Source organism: Mustelus asterias, chromosome 7 (assembly GCF_964213995.1).
Source record: "Mustelus asterias chromosome 7, sMusAst1.hap1.1, whole genome shotgun sequence".
Lineage (NCBI taxonomy): Eukaryota > Metazoa > Chordata > Chondrichthyes > Carcharhiniformes > Triakidae > Mustelus > Mustelus asterias.
This window is the reverse complement of record NC_135807.1, coordinates 2937148-2956094: the sequence shown is the minus strand read 5'-3', so window position 1 is coordinate 2956094 and position 18947 is coordinate 2937148. Positions and strand designations below refer to the sequence as shown.

The following is an 18947-nucleotide window of genomic DNA, read 5'->3' as shown; positions in this document are numbered from 1 at the left end:
ACTATCACAGCAGGCAGTCCATTCCACACCCCAGCCACTCTCTGAGTAAAGAACCTACCTCGTACATCCCTCCTATATCTTCCACCACGAACCTTTTAGTTATGCCCCCTAGTAACAGTTACATTCACCCGAGGAAATAGTCTCTGAACGTCCACTCTATCTATCCCCCTCATCATCTTATAAACCTCTATTAAGTCGCCTCTCAACCTCCTCCACTCTAAAGAGAAAAGCCCTAGCTCCTTCAACCTTTCCTCATAAGACCTATCCTCCAAATCAGGCAGCATCCTGGTAAATCTCCTTTGCACTCTTTCCAGTGCTTCCACATCCTTCTTATAGTGAGGTGACCAGAACTGCACACAATATTCCAAATGTGGTCTCACCAAGGTCCTGTACAGTTGCAGCATAACCCCACTGCTCTTAAACTCAAACCCCGTTAATAAACGCTAACACACTATAGGCCTTCTTCACGGGCTCTATCCACTTGAGTGGCAACCTTCAGAGATCTGTGGATATGAACCCCAAGATCTCTCTGTTCCTCCACATTCCTCAGAACCCAACCTTTGACCCTGTAATCCGCATTCAAATTTGTCCTACCAAAATGAATCACCTCACACTTATCAGGGTTAAACTCCATCTGCCATTTTTCGGCCCAGCTCTGCATCCTATCAATGTCTCTTTGCTGCCTACAACAGCCCTCCACCTCATCCACTACTCCACCAATCTTGGTGTCATCAGCAAATTTACTGATCTACCCTTCAGCCCCCTCCTCCAAGTCATTGATAAAAATCACAAATAGCAGAGGACCCAGCACTGATCCCTGTGGTACACTGCTGGTAACTGATCTCCAGTCTGAAAATTTTTCATCCACCACCACCCTCTGTCTGCTATGAGATATGATGTGGAGATGCCGGCGTTGGACTGGGGTAAACACAGTAAGAAGTTTAACAACACCAGGTTAAAGTCCAACAGGTTTATTTGGTAGCAAAAGCCACACAAGCTTTCGGAGCTCCAAGCCCCTTCTTCAGGTGAGTGGGAATTCTGTTCACAAACAGGGCATATAAACACACAGACTCAATTTACATGAATAATGGTTGGAATGCGCTCGACAATCACCAGGCAAGACTGTTCTCTTCCTGTTGGGGAGCACTTCAGCGGTCACGGGCATTCGGCCTCTGATATTCGGGTAAGCGTTCTCCAAGGCGGCCTTCACGACACATGACGGCGCAGAGTCGCTGAGCAGAAACTGATAGCCAAGTTCCACACACACGAGGACGGCCTCAACCGGGATATTGGGTTCATGTCACACTATTTGTAACCCCCACAGCCTGCCTGGACCTGCAGAGTTTCACTGGCTGTCTTGTCTGGAGACAATACACATCTTTTTAGCCTGTCTTGATGCTCTCTCCACTCACGTTGTTTGTATCTTAAAGACTTGATTAGCTGTAAGTATTCGCATTCCAACCATTATTCATGTAAATTGAGTCTGTGTCTTTATATGCCCTGTTTGTGAACAGAATTCCCACTCACCTGAAGAAGGGGCTTGGAGCTCCGAAAGCTTGTGTGGCTTTTGCTACCAAATAAACCTGGTGGACTTTAACCTGGTGTTGTTAAACTTCTTTCTGTGAGATAGCCAGTTACTTATCCAATCGGCCAAATTTCCCTCTATCCCACACATCCTTACTTCCTTCATGAGCTGACCATGGGGGAGCTTATCAAACGCTTAATATATGGTAGGATCATTCAAAAGTCAAAAGCAGGGAAGAAGCTGTTCTTGAATCGGTTGGTACACGATCGCAGACTTTTGTATCTTTTTCCTGACAAAAGAAGGTGGAAGAGAGAATGGGTGGGACTTTCCAGACGTGCTTGCCCAAGACGGAAAATCCTTCTTGAGATCAATGGACCTTTACATGTTCTATGTCTCGCTCGCTACGATTCCTGTGGCGGGCGGAACAGGAAAATTCTGCCCTAGGTCTGGGGTGCATTGGGTCCTTGATTATGCTGGCTGCTTTCCCGAGGCAGTGGGAAGTACCTGACACTGCCAGGATGGCAGGGGGCAGTGCCACCTTGGGAGTGACACCCTGGCTGGAGTGGCTAAGTCTACCCTGATCTCTCTATCCCCAAGCATTCCTCAAAACCTCTAGTTACCAACCTAGCCTGGGCTATTTAGGTCCCATCTGATAGGATCTTTTCCATACAGATCCATCTGTATGATAGAGCAGGTTGACCTCATCATCAACCTCCAAATATACCCTGAATTCTTTCCAGCTTTGTAACGCTCTCTTATCATCTATTTTCTATTCTAATAGCAGCGACAAACAGCTTTCAATCACTTCCGTCTTTTTGCCAAGAAGGATCTCCATTTCCTATGCTACACTGTCGTCCTGTCAGGCTGAAGCCTCTTTTCTCTTGTTGAGACCTCTTTAGACTACTGGAGATTTTTTCTACCATGTGATCTTTTCCTTCTATATGTACCTCCCAAGTCAGTACTCGAACATGAGCTACATTTTACTATTCTCCACTCTTGTGCTTCCTACTGCCAATCTCACCTCATCCCTCATCTTGGACATTTAGAAAATTTTTATATTTGCCCAAATACTTACCTGCTCATCCCACTATCATGGCCTCCCTCCACTTGTCTGATCCTGCTTGCCAGTACACCACCAGGAACCTACTTAAAGCCCTGCATGAGATTACTTTTTCATGTTCTTTATGATCAATTCGCATATCAATATTTCCTGAGCTCTCAAATCCTGTCCCACTGGCTCCAAATTGTAGAACTCATAGGGATGTGAAGTACAGGATGCTTCATTATTGTCACCATCACTCATGTTCTCAGAGTTTGAAAGTTCATAACTCACCCCGATTGTTTGTGAAGAGTGTTCTTTTATAGACTGATTCCCATGTTGTATTATTAGAGTTTTCCTGTCATGTCCAATAATTTTTTCTAGACCTCCATTCCTTGCGTCCTTCTCTCTTATAATGAAAGGGCTCATCAGAACAGAAATCTCCCCCAGGTAGTCTTATATGATGTCTTAAAGCTCTCTCAATGTTTTCTGATGCTTCAGCTTTGATAAATGCTTTTCTGCCGGCAGTAGTGCATTTAAGTAAATGGCAAAAGTAGAACTACTAGTCGTGCCCTCTCGTGCTGGAGGATCATCATATAGCACTGAAGGCAATTTTGGATTCTGGTTGTACGATTCTGGATTCTGGATTATGCGCTATACGCCCCAATAATCTGCAAGGAATTTTTTGTATGTATTGCTCTTGCCAGTGCCATTTCAAACTTGCAGTTTGACTGATCTGTCTGTAATTTGTGTAACATTTCACTAATTATGGCATGGCTTCTTTCCGACAAGCCATTGCTGAATGGACTTTCTGTAGCAATGTGCATGACTATAATATTTAAGGACTCACACATGTCCCTAAACTCTTCATTCACAATTTCACCTCCATTATCTATTAAGAATTTTGTTGGTGACTCAAGGCCTGAGCTGACCTTCTTTCCCATTTCTTTATCCACTATTTTCCATCTGTCCTTGTTGTTTACTGTAATAGCTATGCTGAACCTGGTTGCCATATCTACAAAATATAACAGATGACGACTCCGATCCTTGTCCCACACCTTCAGGACCATGGCTATTGTTGCGAAGTTGAGGAGAGTAATTGTAGATTGGTGGCTGTAAAATTGTAAAATGCTCGGGAGAAAGCATTGCATGGTTTCTTTAAAAAGATGGTCCTTTTGCTGTGCTTAGAGAGTTAAAAAATGCAAGTACACAGAGAGTCCAAACTGAAACATTTGTATCGAAAGGCCAAGCAGCAGTGTTACCAAGACTTCTGATTTTTTTGAATTCAGCCAATCAATTTGAATCAGACACTTAGATACCAAGAACCTATTAAATTTAAATCTGATGGTTTTGACAACCTAGGTCCAATCCTATTGTGGGAAATATTGATATGTCATTACAGGTATAAAATAAGGGGGGCAGTGGGACAAAAGGAGAGCAACTGCCACAGCTCTTAGCTCAAAGCACCATCTAGATAGCAAAGGTACCAAAGAAAACGGGCCTAAAGGCTTTGTGCCTTAATGCGCAGAGCATTCACAATGCAGTGGATGGATTAATTGTGCAAATAGATGTAAACGGGTATGATATAGTCGGGATTACAGAGTCATGGCTGCTGGGTGACCAGGGACAGGAACTGATCATCCAGAAGTATTCAGTATTTGCTGCTGCCATCGTCTCCAAGTGTAAGCAACTTCGTCCCAGTCAAACAATCAGGCTCACCTTCATCACAGAATTGTTACATTGCAGAAGGAGGACATTTGCCCCATTGCGTCTGCGTTGGCTCTTAAAATGAGCGTTATGACTTAGTGCCAGTCCCCTGCCTTTTCCCTGTTCCCCTGCACATTGTTTCTATTCAAATAATCATCTAATGTCCTCTTGAATGTCTCTATTTGAACCTGCCTCCACCACACTTCCAGGCAGTGCATTCCAGATCCAAACCACTTGCTGCGTGAAAGTGTATTTTCTCACATCACATTTGCTTCTTTTGTTAATTGCTTTAAATCTGTGCCCTGTTGTTTATCTCTAACAATCAAATCACCCAGCTTTGTTGTCAGACAGACTTCAGAGCAGGTCACATGATCCCCTTCATTTTACTTTAGTTAAAGACACGTGCCAAAAACCCTGACCTCGTCCATGGCTGGGATTCTCCAATGCCACTGCAGTGAATGTAGCTTTGGCTTAGCGTCAAATTCTCCATTCTCGCTGACAGCAGTGCGGGAATGGACGAGAGCGGAGAATCCCACCCACAGTCTCAAAACATAAACCTCATAATTGTAACAAAGAAAAAAAGGAGATGCAATGAGATCTTCCCTGTAATCTATGAATAGCCCTGTCAAAAGAGAAAGGGAAGGATTAATAGTGCTGATGGAAAGATATGAGGAATGTGATGGGGAATTTTACCTTAGCAATCTTGGTGACATTGGTAAATGTATATTGGCCCTGCAGTCAGGTCCTGGTGAAAAGGCTGATGTAGTGCTATGTCTCAGCGTATTTACTGAATTGCTTGGATACGTATTGCATCACAGACAATATGCTGCCTAGCAATTTTTATTTCCTTATTGCCTCTTTCTCCTCCTTCAAGATGCTCCTTAAACTTACCTCTTTTATCAAGCTTTTGATCACCTGTCCGAATAGTGCCTTATATGGCTCAAATTTTGTGTGATAACGGTTTTGTGAAGAGTCTTTGGACATTATATGATATTAAAGGCACTATAATTGCAAGGTGTTAATGCTGTATTGTGTAATCTCCTTAAGGATTGAGGGAATGTTTCACTATTGGAGCTGTTTTTTTACAGCACAAAATATCTGCCTCATCCCTCCTCAGTTGGACATAAAAGATTCATAGCACTACTTTAAAAAAGAGCAAGGAGGTTGTCCCTAGTGTCCTGGGCCAATATTTATCCCTGTATTAATATAACTAGAACACAGATTATCTGGTCATTATTTATCTTACTGTTCATGAGAGATTGCTGAGTGGAAACTGGCTGCCTCATTTCCAATATTTTAACAGTGACCATACTTCAAAAGTAGTTGTGAAGTGCTTTGGGAGTTCCTGAAGTTGTGAAAGGTCCTACCAGATGCAAGTCTTTCTTTTAAGGATAGTTCTACGTTCCGTACAGTACCAGGCATGTTACTAACCACAAATGCATTTAGAATACAGAATTTGTGTCACAAATGATCTGATGACGCAACAGCATAAATTGACTTATGATTTTCTCAGTTGCAACTTAAGACTACAAAATGTTTAAGAATCATTTTAACTCATCTACCTATTTTGATTATATATTTCAGTACTGAAATTGAACTTGTATTTTTCTAACAGAGGGAAATGCCACTTGCAAATGCTGTATTCTGGACTGCACGAAAAGGAAACGTGACTCTCTTGAGGCTGCTTTTAAACAGTGGTCGAATGGATGCAGACTGCAGAGATAGTGTATGGTCAATGAATGCATGTCAATCAACAGCAAGTGTATCCCCTTTCCCATAATTCATTGTGGTAGGGGTTACAGCAAAGCTTTCATATCTGTATTTTGTTAACTGCATGCATTGTCTGCTAACTCTATTTGATTCATGGCTGATTTCAATAAATATTCCAACCTCCCACTCAATTCTTGATGATCATTAATATTTTCTTATTGGCAGCTTGGGACCACTGCCCTGATGGTGGCTTCATACTGCAATCATAAGGATTGTGTTCGGGAACTGATCCTGCAAGGAGCAGACATCAATATCCAAAGAGAGGTAATGCATAGCAAGTGTTACTGTAATGACTGTATGTGAACTGGAAACTATTCATCCAGGAACACAGTATGCTGGATGGAGTAGGTTTCCAATGATAAATCATTGTTTTGGTGGGTTCAAAAGGAGAAGACTAAGAACTGACTAAAATAAAAGTCTTCAAAACTATGAAGGGGTTTCAGTAGGGTATGATGTCGAGTAGATGTTTCCAATTATTTAGTTCTGGGGTGAATCAAAACTAGAGGCTGTCAATTTAAGGTAGTCACTAATAATTACCATCTCTGAATCCCTATTAACAGCCTGGGGGTTACCATTGACCAAGAACTGAATTAGACCAGTTATATAAATACTGTGGCTACAAGAGCAGGTCAGAGGGTGGACATCCTGCAGAAAGTAACTCACCTCCTAACTCCTCAAAGCTTGTCCACCAAGGCCCAAGTGGTGGAATACTCTCCATTTGTCTGGATGAATGCAACTCCAACAACACTCAAAAAGCTCGACACCATCCATAAGACCATAAGATATAGGAGCAGAATTAGGCCATTCAGCCCACCAAGTCTGCTCCGCCATTCAATCATGGTTGATATGATTCTCATCCCCATTCTCCTGCCTTCTCTCCATAACCCTTGATCCCCTTATTGATCAAGAACCTATCTATCTCTGTCTTAAAGACACTCAATGACCTGGCCTACACAGCCATAGAGTCATAGAGGTTTACAGCATTGAAACAGGCCCTTCGGCCCAACTTGTCCATGCTGCCCCTTCTTTAACCCCGAAGCTAGTCCCAATTACCCACGTTTGGCCCATATCCCTCTATACCCACCTTACCCACGTAACTGTCTAAACACCTTTCAAAAGACAAAATTGTACCCGCCTTTCTACTACCTCTGGCAGCTTGTTCCAGACATTCACCATGCTCTGTGTGAAAAAATTGTCCCTCTGGACCCTTTTGTATCTCTCCCCTCTCACCTTAAACCTATGCCCTCTAGTTTTAAACTCCCCTATCTTTGGGAAAAGATATTGACTATCTAGCTGATCTATGACCCTCATTATTTTATAGACCTCTATAAGATCACCCCTAAGCCTCCGACACTCCAGAGAAAAAAGCCTCAGTCTATCCAGCCTCTCCTTATAACTCAAACCATCAAGTTTCAGTAGCATCCTGGTAAATCTTTTCTCATTCTTTCTAGTTTAATAATATCCTTTCGATAATAGGGTGACCAGAACTGTACACAGTATTCCAAGTGTGGCCTTATCAATGTCTTGTACAACTTCAACAAGACATCCCAACTCTTGTATTCAATGTTTTGACCAATGAAACCAAGCATGTTGAATGCCTTCTTCACCACTCTGTCCACCTGTGACTCCACTTTCAAGGAGCTATAAACCTGTACCCCTCGATCTCTTTGTTCTGTAACTCTTCCCAACGCCCTACCATTAACTGAGTAAGTCCTGCCCTGGTTCGATCGACCAAAATACATCACCTCACATTTATCTAAATTAAACTCCATATGCCATTTGTCAGCCCGCTGGTGCAATTGATCAAGATCCCGTTGCAATCCTAGATAACCTTCTTCACTGTCCACTATGCCACCAATCTTGGTGTCATCTGCAAACTTACTAACCATGCCTCCTAAATTTTCAGCCAAATCATTAATATAAATGACAAATAACATTGGACTCAGCACCGATCCCTGAGGCACACCACTGGTCACAGGCCTCCAGTTTGAAAAACAACTCTTTACAACCACTCTCTGTCTTCTGTCATCAAGCCAATTTTGTATCCATTTGGCTACCACACCCTGGATCCCATGAGATTTAACCTTATGCAACAACCTACCATGTGGTACCCTGTCAAACGCTGCAACAACTTACCATGTGGTACCTTGTCAAACGCTGCAACAACCTACCATGTGGTACCTTGTCAAAGGCCCTCTGTGGCAATGAGTTCCACAGATTCACCACCCTCTGAAGAAATTCCTCCTTATCTCAGTTTTAAAGGAGCATCTCTTCACTCTGAGGTTGTGCCCTCAAGTTCTAGTCTCTCCCACTAGTGGAAACATCCTCTCCATGTCCACTCTATCTAGGCCTCTCAGTATTCTGTAAATTTCAATTAAATCCCTCCTCATCCTTGAGTATAGACCCAGACTCTTCACCCTCACTAACACTACATTCTGGACTCTCATTTCTTTCTCTATGAACGGTATGTTTTGTCTGTATAGCACACAAGAAACAATACTTTTCACTGGATGTTAATACATGTGACAATAATAAATCAAAATCAAATCAAATCAAATATTCCTCAACCGCTCGTCATATGACAAACCCTTCATTCCTGGGATCATTGTTGTGAACCTCTTCTGGATCCCCTCCAAAGCCAGCATATCCTTCCTTAATTATGGGCCCAAAACCACTCACAATATTCCAAATGGGGTCTGACCAGAGCCTTATACAGCCTCAGCAGTACATCCAGAACAAAGCAGCCCGCTTGGTTAGCATTTCATCTACCACCATCAACATTCACTGTCTCCACCATCAACACACAGTGGCAGTAGTGTGTACCATTTACTAGGTGCACTGCAGCAACTCATCAAGGCTCCTTCAACGGTACTCTCCAAACCCTCGACTCTACCACCTCGAAGTACAAGGGTAGCAGATGCATGGGAACAGCACCACCTGCATGTTCCCCTCCAAGCCACTCATGGCCTTAACATGGAAATACATTACGATTCCTTCAGTGTCGCTGGTCAAAAATCTGGAACTCCCTCTGTAACAACAATATACCACGTGGATTGCTTTGGTTCAAGAAGACAACTCACCTCCACCTTCTCAAGGGGAATTACGAATGGGGAGTAAATGCTGGCCCTGCCAAAATGATGACTGTATATCATGATCGGATATTAAAAAAATACAATCTAGAAAAGAATAGAAGGTTATGTTGATAGCGTGAGATGAAGCAAGAAGTAAGAGGCTTGAGTGAAGCATAAACAGTGGCACAGACCCACTGGGCTGAACAACATGTTTCATGCTGTAAATTTTGTTCTATGAGTCAAAACTCCCCTTTTTGTTTTTCCTACTTGCTTTTCTGAAATGGGGAATTTCTTCTTGAGTTCATCTGGTTGGCCAGTAAAACTTTGGTGGAGGATTGACACAAACTCTGGCTAGTGCCTACATGGACCTTCTGCCAAAATCATAGCGACCAATTGAGGGAAAAAATGCCACAAGCAGATTCTCTGCAATATGGCATGAACAAAGTTAGAAGAAAACATCTGTCAGTGTGGGAAGAAAGAAACGTTAATGGGAGGATTAAGATGAACAACAATTCAAACTCAATTAAGTCATTACAATTAACATAATTAAAGCCTTATAAAAGATTGAAAGCAGTAGAGTCAGTATCATAGCAGTAGCTGCTTTTTGCTGAGTGAATTAATGCTCTTTCTTTTTCCACAGTCAGGTTCTACAGCATTATACTTTGCTGCCCAACAAGGAAACGATACAATTGTGAAATTTCTTTTGGAGTATGGGGCTTCCACTGAACTAGCAACTAAAGTAAGAGAACTAAATATTGTAATCAGACGCGATGGCCGGGTGGTGTTATCATTTGACAATTAATCCAGAAACTCAGTTAATGTGAGACCCAGGCGTTGTTGGCCAGCATTTATTTGATTTGATTTGATTTATTATTGTCACAAATATACAGTGAAAAGTATTGTTTCTTGCGTGCTATACAGACAAAGCATACTGTTCATAGAGAAGGAAACGAGAAAGTGCAGAATATAGTGTTACAGTCATAGCTAGGGTGTAGAGAAAGATCAACTTAATGCGAGGTAGGTCCATTCAAAAGTCTGATGGCAGCACGGAAGATTGTTCTTCCCTAGTTGCCAGAGGGCAGTCGAGAGTCAACCTCATTGCTGTGGCTCTGGAGTCACACGTAGGCCAGCCCAGGTAAGGCCAGATTTCCTTCCCTGAAGGATATTAGTGAACCAGATGAGTTTTTACAATAATCAACAATAGTGTCATGGTCATCAGTAGATTCTTAATTCCAGATTTTTTTTATTGAATTCAAAATCCATCATCTACCGGGGCAGGATTCGAACCCGGGTCCCCAGAACATTAGCTGAGTTTCCTGATTAATAGACTAGCGATAATACCACTAGGCCATCACTTCCCCTTAGCTTTGTTCTAAGTCATGATTGTTATCCTGTAACCCGTAGTAGACGTCGTCAGAGTTGGCTCATGTTGACAATTATACCGATAGTAATCATGTAGCTTATTTTCACTCATTGTCAAAGCTTACACATGAAGAAAAACAAGATTCTGGAACATAACCAGTGCCTGTGGAAACTGGATTCTACTAAGGAATAAGTCTTCAGGAAATAAAAGCAGGTGTGAAAATTGAAGATAAAGTAAAGTAAATTTTCCATGTATTCTTCCTGCACAGGATGGTGCTACTCCCCTATCAATTGCCAGTCAGTATGGGCATATCAATGTGGTGGAGACCTTACTCAACAGACAATGCAATGTTAACATTCAACTGAAGGTAAGAACTTTGTGTGACTGGGGGACACTACCATTTCAGTTTTAAAAATGGTACCTGAGTCCTTTTTATGTTTCCTTGTTAGCTAGGTCAGCATTTATTACCCCTCCTTAATTGCCTGGAGAAGCTGCTGGTGAACTACCTACTTGAACCACTGAAGTCCATCCGGTTTATTTGATTTGATTTATTATTGTCACATGTATTAGTATACAGTGAAAAGTATTGTTTCTTACACGCTATACAGACAAAGCATACTGTTCATAGAGAAGGAAAGGAGAGAGTGCAGAATATAGTGTTACAGTCATAGCTAGGGTGTAGAGAAAGATCAACTTAATGCAAGGTAGGTCCATTCAAAAGTCTGATGGCAGCAGGGAAGAAGCTGTTCTTGTGTTGGTTGGTACGTGTCCTCAGACTTTTGTATCTTTTTCCCGACAGAAGAAGGTGGTTTCTTGCGGTCTTGGGCAGAGCAGGAGCCACACCAAGCTGTGATACAACCAGAAAGAATGCTTTCTATGGTGCATCTGTTAAATTTGATGAGAGTCGTAGCGAACATGCCAAGGGGGGCTCCAGGGTTTTGACCAAACAGGGAAGGAACACTGATGTAAACATAGAAATAGAAAATAGGAGCAGGAGAAGGTCATTCAGCCCATTCAATGTAATCATGGGTGATCCTTTATCTCAACACCATACTTCCATTCTTTCCCCATACCCATTGGCACCTTTAATCATAGAATCCCTACAGTGCAGAAGGAAGCCATTCAGCCAATCGGGTCTGCATCAACCACAATCCTACCCAGGCCCTATCCCCATAATCCTACATATGTATCCCACTAATCCCTCTAACCTATGCATCCCGGGACACTTTCGCATGGCCAATGCACCTAACTCGCACATCTTTGGACTGGGGAAGGAAACCGGAGCACCCAGAGGAAATCCATGCAGACACGGGGAGAACATGCAAACTCTACACAGACAGTGACCCAAGCCAGGAATTAAACCCAGGTCCCTGGAACTGAGGCAGCAGTGCTAACCACTGTGCCACCCCCATTTAGTGACAAGAAATCTGTTAAATAGATTAAGAAATCCTTCTTAAATAGTTCCAAGTCAGGATGTGGGGGGCTTGGAGGGGAACTTGCAGGTGGTGGCATTCCCATGCATCTGCTGCCCTTGTCCTTCTAGGTAGTACAAGTCATGGGTTTTGAAGGTGCTATCATAGAATCCTTGGTGAGTTGCTGTACAAATAAACATGGAAAGAAACCTTGGTTAGACCACAACTGTAAGCAGCTCTGATCACCATGTATTAAAAAGAATATGGAGACAACGTAGAAGGTGCAGGAAAGGATTTAAGTGGATGATATCAAAGTTGAGAGCTTATAGCTATCACAAAAGACAGAGGTTCCTTTGGAATTCTCTAGAAAAGAGAAGTCTGAGGAGTGACTTAATGGATTAAGAGAAGTCTGAGGAGTGTCTTTTGGATTATGAAATGGTTAGAAAGACAATGAGAAGATATTTCCACTTATGAAAGAGATAGGAATTAGGGGCCAGAAATATGGGTAATCACTATGAATCCAACAGGGAATTCAGAAGAAACTTTTTTACCTGGAGTGGTGAAAATTTGGAACAGGTGACCACAGGGAGTGTTTGTGAGAAATAGCATAGATAAGATTAAGGGAAAACTGGATAAGTACATGAAGGAGAAAGGAATAGAATGAAGACTCAAATATAAGATTATTAGCAAAAGAACAACAAGAGAATCTTTTTTTTACACAATGAATTGTCATGATCTGCTATGCACTGATAGAAAGGGTGGTGAAAGCAACTTTAGTGGCAATATTCAAAAGGGAATTGAATAAATATGTGAAAAGGAGAAACATGCAAAGCTATTATGGAGGAGGCAAGTTTTCTTTTGGCCACTGAAGCAGTCCATGTCCAAATGCAACAAGACCCACATAATATCCAGGCTTGGGCTGACAAGTAACATTCACGCCACATAAGTGCCAGACAATGACCATCTCCAACAACAGAGGATCTAACCATTAACTCTTGATAGTTTGAGGATAAGGGGTAAAACTTTTAGAACTAAGGTGAGGAGAAATGTCTTCACTCAGAAGGTGGTGAATGTGTGAAATTCACTACCACAGAAAGTAGTTGAGGCCAAAACATTGTCTGATTTCAAGAAGAAATTAGATATTGCTCTTGGGGCTAACAGGATCAAGGGATATGGGGAGAAGGGGGGGGGGTGGAATCAGGATATTGAATTCGATGATCAGCCATGATCAAAATGAATGACAGAGCAGGCATGAAGGGCTGAATGGCCTACTCCTGTTTCTATGTTTGACATTCAATGGCATTACCATCGTTGAATTCCCCACCATCAACATCCTGGGGTTACCATTGATGAGAAACTGAACTGAAATAGCCATATAAATACTGTGGCTACAAGAGCAGGACAGAGGCTAAGAATCCTGCATCGAGTAACTCATCTCCTGACTCCCCAAAGCCTGTATACCATCTACAAATCAGGAGTGTGATGTAATACTGTCTACTTGCCCAGATGAGTGCAGCTCCAACAGCACTCAAGAGGTTCGACACAATCCAGGACAAAGCAGCCCACTTTATTATTACCCCTTCCACAAACATTCAATCCCTTCACCACAGACGAAGAGTGGCAACTGTATGTACCATCTACAAGATGCACGCAGGATCTCACCAAGGTTCCTTAGGCAGCACCTTTCAAACCCATGACCATTGCCATCTCGAAGGACAGGGGCAGCAGATACCTAGGAACACCACCACCTGCAAGTCCCCCTCCAAGCCACTCACCATTCTGACTTTGAAATATATTGGCCGTTCCTTAACGGTGCCTGGGTCAAAATCCTGGAATCCCCTCCGCAACAGTACTGTGGGTATACCTACACCGCGGAATGCAGCTTAGGGATGGGAAATAAATTCTGGCCTAGCCAGCGATGCCCACATCCCATAGTTGATTTTTAAAAAAATTTGGTCTGTAGCCCTGCAGGTTACAGCACTTTAGGTGCATATCCAGACACCTTTTTAAATAAATTGTTTCTATCTCAACTACCGTTTAAGGCAATGAATTCCGGTCCCCCACAACCCTCTTGGTGGAAACATTATTTCCTCACCTCCCTTCTAATATTTCCAACAGTCACTTTAAATTCATGCTGCCCAGTCACTCACACCTCTCTACTAAAGTAAATTGGGCCTCCTGTCCAGGCCCTCACTATTTTGTACATCTCAATTAAATTTCATTTCAGCCTCCCCTGGTACAAGGAGAATAACCCCAGTCTATCCAATCTTTCCTCATAGCTGCAATTTTCCAGTCCTGGCAACACCCTTGTAAATCTCCTCTGTAACCTGTCTGGTGTATTTACATTCTTTATGCAATGAGGTGACCAGAACTGCACACAGTTTGTGGCCTACCTAATGTTTTATGTTGTTTCAGCATAGCCTCCCTGCTGTTATATTCTATACCTCTGCAATAAAAGAAAAGATTCCAGGTGCCTTCGACCTGATCGATCTACCTTCAAGCGTTTGTGGACATTCAGTCCAAAGTTCCTCACTTCCTCTAAACCTCTCTAAACCTCTCAGCATACTTCCATTATTTGTCCGGTTTCCTCCCACAGATGGTTCCTGCAGATTGAAAGGTGGTAAATGTCACTCCACTATTTAAGAAGGGAGGGAGAGTGAAAACAGGGAAATGCAGACCTATTAGCCTTACATCAATAGTTGGAAATGTGCTAGAATCTATTGTAAAGGATGTGATTAATAGACACCTGAATAATACTAATCTGCTTGGGCATACTTACCTTCGGGGTGCGGAGAGCACCAGATCTGCGAGGGACACTCTTCTGGAAGTGGAGGATAAAGGGAGCGTGAGGCTCGGGGACCTGTCAGGGACACTCTTCTGGGAGTGGAGGATAAAGAGAGCATTAAACTCAGGGACCAATGAGGGACACTCTTCTGGGAGTAGAGGATAAAGAGTGTGCAAGGCTTAGGGACCTGTGAGGGACACTCTTCTAGAAGTGGAGGATAAAGGGAGCGTGAGGCTCGGGGACCTGTGAGGGACACTCTTCTGGGAGTGGAGGATAAAGAGAGCATTAGGCTCGGGGACCTGTGAGGGACACTCTTTTGGAAGCGGAGGATGAAAGGAGCGCGAGACTCGAGGACCCATTAGGGACGGCCCCAAACAGCACGCTGAGTTTGAAAAATCGAAGAGTGACATCACAGGAAAGCGGTGAGCTAATTCGTTGGTGAGTAACTGATATTAGGGACTGTCTTTAAATTTGAATTGATTTATTATTGTCACATGTATTGGGATACAGTGAAAAGTATAGTATTTACACAGCTGAAACTTAAATAACTAAACAAACTAACAGTTAGGGAACAAAGCTAGGAGGATAAAGGAGTAAAGACAAAGTGAATCTAAGACCCGAACCACATGGTTAAAAGACTGTAAGAAAGAGCGGAGTGCAAGTTTACATCTCCCAAGGAAATTGAAACAGCTGTATCACTGAGTACAGTTGGGTAAGTATTTACTACTATGATTGGCTATAATTATTAAGATATCACTCTGTGATTCATTGTAAGAAATATATTCTATAATAACAAAGCAGAAAAAAGGGCCCTCGTTAATATTGTTTAATATTAAAAGCATGAATTTAGCATAAAGGGGTAAGACATAGCAGGAGAGCACTTAGCTGTGGTCTGACACTTTTCTTGCTCCATGTGTTTCCAGTTCCCAGGACCAGCATGTGTCAGGAAGTGTCTCCAGCTGCAGCATTTTGGAGCTGGAGCAGCAGCTGGGGACACTGTGAAGCATCTACAAGGCAGAGAGTATCGTGGATAGCACATATAGAGAGGTGGTCACACTGCAGGTCAGACTCCACAGGCAGGAATGGAATGAGTAACCACCAGGCACAGCAAGAGAGCTAGGCAGGCAGTGCAGGAATCTCCTGTGGCTATTCCCCTGCAAAACAGATATACCATTTTGAATACTTCTGAGAGGAATGACTTCTTGGGATAACAGTAGCAGCCAAAATCATAGCACTACAGTTAGCTCTGCTACACAGGGAAGGAGCAAAAGGCATAGAAATACAATAGTTATAGGGGATTCAATTGTGAGGGGAATAGATAAAACATTTCTGTAGCTGCAATCGAGACTCCAGGATGGTATGTTGGTTCCCTAGTGCTAGGGTCAAGGATGTCTCAGGACATTCTGGAGAGGGAGGGTGAACAGTCAGTTGTCGAGGTACACATTGGTATAAACGACATAGATTTTAAAAAAAGATGAGGTCCTAAAAGCAGAATATAGGGAGCTAGGAAGCAAGTTGAAAAGTGGGACTTCAAACGTAGATATTTCAGGATTACTACCAGTGCCATGTGTTAGTTAGAGTAGAAACAGCAGGATATATGGGATGAATATATGTGGGGGGGAGGGTTTCAGATTTCTGGGGCATTGGGACAGGAAATAGCAAGGCAGATTATTATTTGAATGGTTTAAATTGAAAGAGGTGGATACTCAGCGAAACCATGGTGTCCTCATGCATCAGTCGCTGAAAGTAAACATGCGGGTACAGCAGACAGTAAAGAAAGCAAATGGTATGTTGGCCTTCATAGCGAGAGGATTTAGTATGGGAATAGAGAAGTTTTACTGCAATTGTATAGGGCGTTGGTGAGGCCACACCTGGAGTATTGTGTGCAGTTTTGGTGTCCTTATCTGAGGAAGGATGTCCTTGCTATAGAGGGAGTCCAGTGAAGGTTTACCAAGCTGATTCCTGGGATGGCAGGTCTGTCATACGAGGAGAGACTAAGTCGGTTAGGATTATATTCACTGGAGTTTAGAAGAGTGAGAGGGGATCTCATAGAAACTTGTAAAATTCTACAAGATTAGACAGGATATATTCAGAAAAAATGTTCCCAATGGTGGGGGAGTTCAGAACTAGGGGTCATAGTTTGAGGATAAGGAGGTAAGCCTTTTCAGACTGAGGTGGGGAGAAATTTCTTCACCCAGAGAGTGGTGAATGTGTGGAATTCACTCCCACAGAAAGTAATTGGGGCCAAAATGTTGTGTGATTTAAGGGAGAAATTAGATATAGCTCTTGGGGCTAAAGGGATCAAGGGATATGGGGGAAGGGGGATCAGGATACTGAATTCAATGATCAGCCTTGATCAAAATGAATGGTGGAGCAGGCTCAAAAGGCTGAATGGCCTACTCCTGCTCCTATTTTCTATGTATGTTTTTGTGTAAAGTCAACATGGATTTATGAATGGGAAATCATGGGCCCGATTCTCCAAAATAAATTCTAAGTGCTGAATTGACAAGAAAACTGGTGTAAATCATGATTGTTCTTTCAATGCAATTTCAGAATCAAATCTCCCACACCCTGTGCAATGCAGAGGTCACAATTGCAAATATAATTAAAAGCTCCAGGCACATGGCCTATTCATGCCGGAGTCTGACAGTTCCGGATGTCTGTGCATGCGCAGTGGTCCCTAACTGTCAGCCTGTACATCGCTGGTCAGCTCAATCGATGGCCAACACTGCTGCTCCTCCAACCTCCCCCATGGCCCAATCATGGCCCCCACAAGCATTCCCGGACCATACCGACTTCCCTCCCATCCCGGAGTGCCCCGATCTCCAGCCCTCCCCCCAGCAGTGACGATCCCGCCCTCCCCCCACACCCACCACCCCCCCCCCCCCCTCCACCTGGCCGACCCCCCCTCCCAGCTGACCCCCCCGGAGGCAGGCCCCCTCCCCCATGAGAGGCAGGCACCCCCCCCAGCAGACCACACCCCCCCCCAGCAGACCACACCCCCCCTGATCGCTGGCCTCCCTCTAGCCAATGCAGAGTGGCAGCAGGACCCCCCACCCCACCTATCGCCCCTTGGCCCTGCCCACAATAGGCCCCTTTCCCGGCCCACCCCTTCCCCGGGCCCCGCCCTGAGGCCCCACCCCTTGCCCCATAAATCCTCCCTTGTCTCCCTAGGCCCCACCTCATTGGCATGGCGCGATGTCCGGTAGGCAATGCCAGGGTGCCCATGCCCAGGGGTCACTACCTCCCCACCAAATGACCCCCTGGACGCCCCCGATTGCCCTCCTTTCACTCCGGCGGGGTCTCCCGCTAGTTCTCCGCAAGTGGGGACCTACTCTAAACCCCAAAGTGAAATACTCCTGGCGGGGTGGGATTTGCTATCGGGCCCGGAGAATTCCGTGCCAGGCCCAATAATGACACTTAAAATACATGAAAATCAGATTTAAATGACTTACCTCTCTTTCTGCCGGTTTCCAGCACGGCCCCGACTGCGCCTGCTCTCCGGCTCTGGGAAATGCGCATGTGTCAGGAACACATGTGCGAATCCCACGAAATGGCCAACACGTGATTCTCCCATCCTGACGCACCAAACAACATGTGCGTCAGGATAGGAGAATCAGGCCCCACGTCAGACGGACCTGTTGGGAGTTTTTGGAGGATATTATTAACAGAATTTATGCAGGGGAATTGGTGGACGTGGTATAATTGGATTCATAGAAACTCGAAGTAGGAGGAGGCCATTCGGCCCTTCGAGCCTGCTCCACACCACCCATTTTGATCATGGCTGATCATTGAATTCATTATCCTGATCCCCCCTTGCCCCCATATTCCTTGATCCCTTTAACCCCAATAACCAAAGATTCTCAGAAGGTTTTTCATAAAGATATGTTGACCTTTATCGCACAAGGATTTGAGGACAGCAGTAGTGAAGTATTGCTTCAACTGTATAGAACCTTTGCTCAGACCACACCTGGATACTGTGTGCAGTTTTGTTCCCCTTACATAGAATCATAAAATCCTACAGTGCAGGAGGAGGCCATTCAACCCATTGAGTCTGCATCGACCACAATCCCACCCAGGCCCTATCTCCATAACCCCATGCATTTACTCTAGCTAGTCCCCTGACACTAAGGGACAATTTAGCACAGCCAATCCACCTAACCCACACGTCTTTGGACTGTGGGAGGAAACCAGAACACCTTTGGAAGGATATTCTTGCCACAGAGGAAGCGTGACGAACATTCAGCAGACCTTGTTTTCAGGATGGCAGCATTG

At 43.8% G+C, this 18947-nt stretch overlaps 1 protein-coding gene across 1 annotated transcript in view; it reads left to right on the top strand.

The window, feature by feature from the left end:
- Nucleotides 1-3632: 3632 nt before the first annotated feature.
- Nucleotides 3633-18947, top strand: part of ankrd29 (ankyrin repeat domain 29) — a 90664-nt gene continuing 75349 nt past the window's right edge. Inside the window, exons 1-5 of the mRNA XM_078216984.1 lie at nt 3633-3659; nt 5887-5997; nt 6207-6305; nt 9753-9851; nt 10744-10842. Coding sequence (XP_078073110.1) covers nt 3633-3659; nt 5887-5997; nt 6207-6305; nt 9753-9851; nt 10744-10842 — 435 coding nt within the window. The remainder of the gene's footprint in view (nt 3660-5886; nt 5998-6206; nt 6306-9752; nt 9852-10743; nt 10843-18947) is intronic.